Source organism: Gastrolobium bilobum, unplaced genomic scaffold (assembly GCF_033153095.1).
Source record: "Gastrolobium bilobum isolate Gb01-03AN ecotype WA unplaced genomic scaffold, APGP_CSIRO_Gbil_v1 utg65199, whole genome shotgun sequence".
Lineage (NCBI taxonomy): Eukaryota > Viridiplantae > Streptophyta > Magnoliopsida > Fabales > Fabaceae > Gastrolobium > Gastrolobium bilobum.
The window spans coordinates 87,470-96,595 of record NW_026896576.1 but is presented as its reverse complement, the minus strand read 5'-3'; the positions used below and the strand labels follow the sequence as shown (position 1 = coordinate 96,595).

The 9,126-nt window shown below is 32.8% G+C and overlaps 1 protein-coding gene across 1 annotated transcript; it reads left to right on the top strand.

The window, feature by feature from the left end:
• The first annotated feature begins 3,834 nt into the window (after positions 1 to 3,834).
• LOC133300684 (uncharacterized) lies at positions 3,835 to 7,687 on the top strand. Its single transcript, XM_061500255.1, has 6 exons — positions 3,835 to 4,096; positions 4,999 to 5,091; positions 6,155 to 6,287; positions 6,603 to 6,897; positions 7,001 to 7,055; positions 7,176 to 7,687. The coding sequence occupies exons 1-6, from the start codon at positions 3,971 to 3,973 to the stop codon at positions 7,248 to 7,250; spliced, it is 777 nt and encodes a 258-aa protein (XP_061356239.1). The 5' UTR covers positions 3,835 to 3,970; the 3' UTR covers positions 7,251 to 7,687.
• Positions 7,688 to 9,126: the final 1,439 nt, after the last annotated feature.

Here is a 9,126-nt window from a genome sequence, read left to right as displayed (position 1 = left end):
CTGTAACATATACATATATATATATATAGGGATTTATTAATCTCATTTAATAGAAGATACCTTGTCTCATGCATAGAAACAAATTATGTGGGTCCCACCATTTAAAAAAGAAAGAAAAAGAATGACACAATTTTTTATACCTCATTAGCATAAGATAATTGTCTTCTATAAAAGGAGACAATTTAAACCCATATATATATATATATGGGTTTTATTAATCTCCTTTTACATAAGATAATGATCTTATGTGTTAGAGAGAAAATGGGTAGGTCCCACCATTACGAGAAAAAAGAAAAAGGTGGGGTGGGGAAATCGGAGTGAGAGAAAATGAGATAAGTTGTCTTATGTGAAAGGAGAGTAATATTTCCCTATATATATATATATATGGTTTGTTTTTTCTAAAGTTACTTTAGATAACTTTATCTAATGTTCATCAAAACGACGTCGTTTTGGTACGGAAATCACGGTATTTTTGTAATTTAAATTTATTTCAGGGTTATAATAGTCTTTATCATTCTAATTTTTTAATTTTTCAACCCCAAAACGACGTCTTTTCAATGAACATTAGATAAAGTTATCTAAAGTAACATTAGATACCTTTTTCCCATATATAAATATATATGGGGTTTATATTTCTGCAGCTGCTGTATGTAAGAACCCGCACTGTTAATTAAGGAAGTAATTAATTAATTATGTGAAATTAGGAAATGATTCCATAATTGACTCTAATAATTATGATAAGGCTTAAATAATTATAGGAAGTAATTAATAATGCTGAAAGTCATTTTTCTGACGAAAAGTGCAGATACCGGTTCTGCTACTCGTTATAAATGCGTATCGGTGAAGTATCCCGGAAAATTATGAAAAGTGTGTATATGTCACTAGAATAATATATAGGACTTGTAAAACAATTTTCAAGTTAAAATAATGAGAACTGGTGCCAGAACTGATACTGGCTATGGAAAAGCGCGTACCAGAAAGGTGCTGCGAAAAATAAAATAAAAATATGATAAATCTTAGAAAAATGAGTAGGTTCAAAATCCTAAGTTTGGGATTAAAATGCTAAGTGTAACAATTAGCGCTAATACAGTGCGATTAAGACTTAAGTGGCCTATATAAGGCCTTGGCACACACATCTAGGTCAGAAAATACAACTCTACGTGCCTCCATTTCTGATCATTGGGCTCTTCATGCTGCCACCCTCTATTTTCCCTTGAAACTCAACCAAGTTGTCACCTTTTCCTCTTGTTTCTTCACTAAAATACCTTGGGTGAGTGGAAACTATCATGGTGAGTGTGAGGTGAGCTCCATTTCTGGGTTGTGGTGGCTGTGGTAAGTGAGTTGTGGACTGACTTCATTGTTTGGGGTGGCTTGAGAGCTTGTGTCTTGTTGGTGTTGGTCCAAGAAGCCAATTTTGGTGAGAAGGAACCATTGTGGTGTGCCATTTTTGTACACTTGCAAGTCAGAACCTTTGGGGTTGAAGAGAGAGATCCAAGAGCACCTACTTGTTCTGTTTTGAGCTTGTGGTACGATCACCACCTTTGTTCTTGAGTTTCTTTGGTTAAAAATGAAACCTTGATGCATGTAACAAGCTAAAGATCATAACTTAAGGTTGAGTAAGGTTAAACACACCTAGAAATGCATGTTTAAGCTTCTGTAATCGGTAAAAGTCGAACCTTTGGAATGATATCTCGCGAAATGCAGAATCTGAGTTCTGCCGCGAAATATCCGGTTATTGGGTTAGAAATATCCGGATATTGATATCCGGATATGGGGTTCTGAATATCCGGATATTGCCAGACAGATATCCGGATATGTCCCCGACGAATATCCGAATATTCTGGGTTTTTGAGAACAGTAACGATACTGTTCATACAGAACTAAGTTATGGGTTTGTGGACCCTAGATTGGTTAAGTTGAACTTCTGTAATAATTGAACTAAGTCAGAATCAAGTGATTAAGGGCTTGTGGCTTTGTGAGAAGCCTAAAGACATGAAACGTTAAGAAAAGACGTTGTCCTTGTGTCTTATGCTTGTTGTGTATGATTATTGATATGATTGCTGGTCCAAAACAGATTGTGATTCTGCTGTGTTTGGGCTTTGAGGTTGGACTCTTGGCTTGGATTGTTAGCTTGCAAGGTAAGCTTTCGTGTCCTCGGTTTAGCCATTGTTTGTTCCACCATGTCCCATGGGGGATGGTTTATATGCATGATGTGTTTTCATGTACTGTTTTATTGAAATGCTATTGAGCTGTTAAGTGCATAATGCTTATGATATGTATGTGGTGTTTCGCCGAGACAGAAAGCCATGTGGTTGTCCTGTGGGCGGGTACAACATGGGCGTGTACTGTGTGGGTAATAGACGTATTCCTGAACTTCTCTGATCAGTAGAATAGTTATAACACGCATGACATGATTATCTGCTGCATTGCACTGATTTTGGAACTGATATTGAATTACTGCTTTTAGAACTTATATTGCACATGTAAGTGAGCTTGGGGTGGAAGATCCTTGACGACCCCTTGTCTTACTGAGATTTTTGTTTAGAGATCTCACCCCACGTTTGGGACACATATTTCAGGTTCAGGTAATGCGGGGGTTGAGACCTCTAGCGGCAGGAGGCCGGAGCTTAGCTGATTGTATGCTATTATGATGATTTTGCTAGATGCTGACATTGCTTTATCTTTACTGTCATGTTATTTGATTTGAGACTATGCTTGGCTTTGTTGCCTTATTTGGTGAGTATGAGGATTGTCCATGCCACTTTGATTGACTATGTCTTAGTTTAGATCTGTGTTGTATAAACTATCAGGGTTTGTCCGGTCTACGTGTTGTAGTTCCGTGGCTAGAGACACATTTATGTCATATATATATTTATGAGGTATTTCAGTTAGCTGTCTATTTGCAATTTACATACAGGCAATGTTTTGAAATGATTAAGTAATGAAGTTGGTAATTGATAATGATGTCATAAATGAAAGGAAAAAGAATATTTCGCATTTTAATTAAGCGTGGATTAATACAATGGCATGTTAACAAACTGAGTATACACGGGGTGTTACACTGTATGTGCAACAATCAAATACTTATCATATATATATATATATATATATATATATATATATATATTTGAAAGCATTAAATGCGAGAAATCATAACCATACAAAGGATGAAATCATTAAATGTGGGGAATCATAACCATACACCTGTCGTTGCTGTACGTAAAACGGCTGCAGAAATAATTTTACACACATATATATATATATAGACACACACACATAGGGAAATGTTATACTTACTACCTATTTTTCTTATTATCTTTTACTACCAAATCTTAACCGTTGATTTCCGTCAATCTAACGGTTATAATTTATTGAAAATTAATAATTAATTAATAAGTATGATCCCATGAATTACAACCGTTAGAGTAGCGGAAATCAACGTTTAAGATTTAGTAGTAAGAGATAGTAAGAAAAAAATGTAATAAGTATAACCTCCCATATATATATATACACACATTAATTAATTGATTCAATATTATTTCGACTTAACTAGTCATTTTAAATTTGAATCCAGGTATGAAATTGTGTTAAAAAATTATTTAAACATACTATTTAGTTAATTTTTATTTTATTTTATAAGGATCACCATATATTCTAATTTCAATTTTTCTTTCTATTTTTTTTATTTTTGGACACATAAATTTTAATAATTTGTCTTACAAATATAATAAACTTCAAATTTTCAATTTAGCTCTATGTAAATTAAAAAAAAAAAATTTCACTTATTTATTTATTTTTGTTATTCCCCTTAATTTGCTCCCAAACACACGTTGGTTATGGACTTGCTAGTGGCGGAGAGTCAACTTGAGTTTTCTTTGTTCCCCCGGTTTTGTTGTTGACGTGATGTTGATGCAGACGCTTGTATTTGTAGGGTTAGCTTAGCTTCAAGGTAGCACGCATCTTGCACGTGATGTTGCAGGATTTTCAGAAGATGAATAGCGCCATCAAAGCTACCAGATTCTTCAACTCAAACACCCTCAGACTCTTTCATTCCTCTCCTCTCTTGGAACGCAGAAAGAGAAATTCTTGGGAATCTGTATGCAATTAGTCTCTCTCTCTCTCTCTCTCTCTCTCTCTCTCTCTCTCTTGTTTTTGTTTTTTCTCTTCTGAATTGCATATTTTTTTTTTTTTTTTGTATATGCATATTATTTGATTCAAGAAGAGATGAGGAGAATCTGATTTATGAATTGTTTGTTAACCAGCAAAAATTGTTATTTCGATTCATTGTGAGATTAGAGTTGAAATCGAAAGGAGTGCTAATTTGATGTATTATGGTTATTGTGATATTTAGTTATTTGGAACTTGGAAGCTTTATTTTACTGAGTGGTACCTGAAAGTTTTTGTCTTTACAAATTAGCCTTCAAAGGGGTGAATTTGTTTGCAAGTTGACAACCTTTGATGGGTGAATTTGTTATCAAGCTGGCAACTTTAGAGTCCAATTTGTATAGTAGAAACTTTTGGTGACAAAAGTAAGACATTTAATGTCTTTTAGGAACCAAATTTTATATTTACTCTTATTAGCTATTTTAAATGTTATCAAGTAGTGTTATCTTCTGTTTCATATTGAGTTAAAAGACGTATAAGAGCTTTTATGTAGTGTTGAATGTGACTTTAAGTATTTTTTTCTTACTATCCGAAATGGAATATAAAGAGCTAGTTTTCTTGTGAACCTGAGGGAACACCGATATATTTATTGCTTTTATTATTGTTTATCTTTTAATAGTTTACTCAATATGTTAACCAACTTTGGGCATGCAATTTTTTTTTTTCTCACATGCATTATTGGCGGTTAGGTGCTCTGTGTTTCTTTCTTATGCTGCTTTCGGTTATGCGCTCAATCTATTCGTCCAATGTAGTGTGCATAGTTTACAGTAATTGTCACCGTCTTAGGCTCATTGTATATAAGAATCGTTTTGTGCTAAAATTGTTTAATTGCAGGGATGCAACCATTACTCAAAAAGATTTAGAAAGACACATGCGAAACAAACATTACTCCGGGATGTCAATGCTTATGCAGAATTCTTGTTTCAGGTTGGTGATGCTTTTAGTCTTATGCCTGTAAACATGCTTGTGCAATGTTAATGCTTGAAAACTAAAATATCTTGATTTCGTCTTATGCCTCTCACCTTCTTTGTCCCTGTCTTTCTTGTGTGTGTGTGCGCATGCACTGTTTCCTATACTCATAATTTGCTTCTTCTTCACGTGTTATTTGAACCTCCAACATGGCTATTTCCGCTGCTTTATGGTTATCTCAGAGGAGTCCAGTTACCCTGTGGCATCACTTGTTTGTTTTTCTTTCTTTTTTTCTTTTTTCTTTTGGATTTTAGCCTCCTTTATGCTGCAGAGCTCTAAGGTTTCCTTTGATGTATTTTCAAGTTTTCAGCAAAACACAATAATTATTAAAAAGGAAGAAAAAAAAAGGAAAATGAAAAAGAAACCCCATTTAAAGACTTTTGTAAGGGACTATATCTCTTTAATCTTTAGTTTATTTTTATTTTGTTGACTTTTTTTGTTAATGTTTTATTTTTCTTGTATGAAATACAGTTAGGTGTCCTAAATCTTGGATTATCACCATCCTCTAGAGAATACTTCTGAATGATAATTTGAGCAAGTTATATGGAATACCTTTCTCTTCCTGAAGTTTTTATGAATGCTTTATTCTATTCTACGTTACACTTCTGCAAATATGGTGAACAGAATTTCCGAAAGACTTAAATTCTGCCACTGTAACTACTTTTGCATTTGTATGATCTGGACTGTAGCCTTTTGTCTCCTCTTAGTGGGTAAGATTCAAAATGCTCTGCGATATGATTAGTCAGTCTTTGTTCAATTTGTTTCTCATGGAATCCTTACAGTAATAGTGCCGGTAATTTAGATTCAGTTTGCATTGCTATGTTTCTCCCCAATAAAGATTGATGTGATGTTGAGGAGTCCACAATATAATTGATTTTCGTAGGTTGTTCTTCGGTTCTTCCTATGAACTCTTTCTGTCATAGATCTAAATGGTTCTCCAGCCTGCTTTCTTCCCTGTTTTTGTTTGTCTTAAGATGTGGCATCTAAAATGCTTATGCTTTCCTTTTTCTTCCATGGTTAGAGCTGGAAAGAAGATATTGATGAAGATGATCCATCTTCGAGTCGGGGCACCTCATGGTTTAGAAAGCAATATTCTCCCAAGGGTTCTGGAAGGTACAGGAATGGCAATCAAGGATCAAGGCACCAGTACAGAAGTAAGGATGCTTGAAATACTTATGCTGTAATTAGAAGCTTGTATTAAGGCTCTCTTGATTGGAGTTTATGAGATTCTTTCTTCTGGGAAATCTTCTAACTTCATCTTGTCTGGAAATGTTTTCATGTCTAGTCGAATAGGATTGATGGATTTAACTAGTAGAGATCATGGAGCAGATTTGGTTTTTAACTAGCATCATAAGCTTTCTTAAATCAGCTGCATTGTGTTTAAAATTTTATAATGCAAAGAATCCTGATATCTATATAGCATATTCTGGATTCATATATCAAATTTCAACAAGCTTGATCTCTTTCAGGAGATCCTGAGTTTTGCAGAGATGATTTTGATGTTGAAAACATTTTCCACTCTGCCTTTGGTGGGAACCGATTCTTCTATTGGTCCTTTATAAATGAGGAAAATCCTCAGCGGAGGAGGACTGGAGGCTTTTCTAACTATGGGAAATCTTGGAATTGGAGACATCGGAGTAAAAATGAGGACGGCTCTTCAACTGACTCCGAGTCTGATTTTTCATATTCAGATTTAGTTTCAGATAGATTAGCCCTTGGGTTGAGTGCTTCTGGTCCTCTGAAACTTGAAGATGTGAAAAATGCGTGAGTTCTTTTCCACTTACTCTTTACCAAAATGTAAAGAACTTTGGAAGCCAGTGCTACTGGTTTCTCTTTAAAGTGATTTTTAACTATTTTATGAAATCAGGTACCGGACATGTGCCCTAAAGTGGCATCCAGATCGTCATCAAGGCTCTTCCAAGGTGTTGCCAAGTTCTAACCACTGATTAGTTCTCCCTCCTTCCTTTTCTTGTTCTATTCCTTATTGAGGATCAATACTTGGAAAGCTTGCTAATTATTTTAATTATTATGCATGTTGATAGGTTACAGCAGAGGAAAAGTTCAAGCACTGTAGTTCAGCTTATCAATCTTTGTGTGATAAGCTGGCATTGGATTAAGGACTCTTATTATACCTTTTCTACAGTTCTCCAGCTCTTAGCAGTTATTTCCCTATGATGAACATGTTCTTGATTGATGTGGTTACTGAAGGAGTGAGATCTTTTTCTCTATCCCTATTTATCCCCCATACTTTATTTTAAATTCTTCGTTCATATATTACCATTTAATTTCATTCACAAGTTGCTTCCTAATAGCATGTTTGTTTTAGATTCATTTTAACACATCAGGTGTTCATTGAAAGGAAGTTTTAGTTCCTTGCAGAAAACCTTATTGGGAAGTCAAATTTGGTTGAAGATTTTAATTTGCGGCAAATGGAATCTGAAACGAACTAGTGGTTTCATAGATGTAAAGTATAGCCTTTTTCTCTGTATTATTCTCTATTAATTCCCTTTTTATTATTTATTTTATTAATTTATTGTTTTTTCTGTTTTTAAAATTTAAATTTTTTATTTTTTTAGTCAAGTGTTGTCAAATTTTGATTGAAATCGAGTATTGCGTATAAATTAATTATTGAAGGATTACAACAATTAACATCAATTACATTAAATATTCATTAAAATTTATCAAAAAAATCACATATTTCAAGACTTACTGAGTCTTTTTTTTTTTTTTTTTTTTTTTTTTTTTTTTTTTTAAAAAAAAGCTAGTTTTCTGTCTCTCTTTTATAATGGAATCATCATATAATCTTTGGAAGACCTAGATGCCACTAAACGAGTTAAATTATAAGCAGGCAGTAGTTATGAAATTTTTACTGCATTAATCATCAGTTTATTTTTCAAAAAAATTGTTGGTTTTCATAAAGTCAATTAAACGTTAGATTTGGGTATATTACATTACTTGTGATTTGTAAGAGTGAGCCAATTGCTTCCTAGTTGATTTGCCCCTTTTTTTTTAAAAAAAAAAAATGTTGTAGAGAAATGATGCGTGATAAGTATGAGAACGAGAGAAATTGAATAATGAAAGAAAATCAATATAAATGAATATTTCTTATCTATACATAAAACTAAAAGCATGAAAATACAAAGATATATTAACTATTCTCATAACAACTTCCAATAGAAGTGTTGCTTAGGAAAGAAATAATTAATAACAACTCTCGTAAGTTATCTTGCTTTGGAATTAGTTTTGATTTTTTTTTACTATACTTTATAATTGATCGATTAAGGGAGCCAATTAAACATAATTTGTCCTATAATAATTTGAGGACCCAATAGAAATTCGGCCTTGAAGCTGGTATATGAATTTGCATCATTTCAACTTAAAATTTGATCTCCTCTAATCAAATTTAACATATTTGCTTCACCATCGAGAGAAACACATCATTTGAAAGAAACTAAAATATTGCAGAAAAAGGAGAGAGGAGTAAGGCAATCAGACAGCAAGCGGCTGAATCACTTGAAAGTATCGATTGTCATTTTTTTTGGTAGATGTAATGATTGACATTTTAATAAAGTGCAGCCAGATTATGTATAATTCATGTAATTTTCTTAATTCATTTCCCACTTATTAAAACAGGGAAATAGTTACTTATTTTATACATTTACATAAAAAATTCTTATAAAAAATTTATTTAAAAAGTTAGAAAATAAAAAGTGTATTTATTTTCAATTTAATTTAAAATACATAGTAATCTCAACTAATTTAAATTGAAATATAAATACATCCTTATTTATTTATTTTAAATATAAATTCACCTTAAGAAAATGTTACCTTAATAATGTATAATTCGAATGAAATAATTTTGCGAAGAGAAAAGTCAGACATGGAGGGTCTCTTTGATTGTATTCCGTTTGTTTTTTAAATTATTTTATAAAATAATTAATGAAATACGTAATTTTTGTTTTTTGTTTGTTTTAAAACTTAAAAGTCAAAACA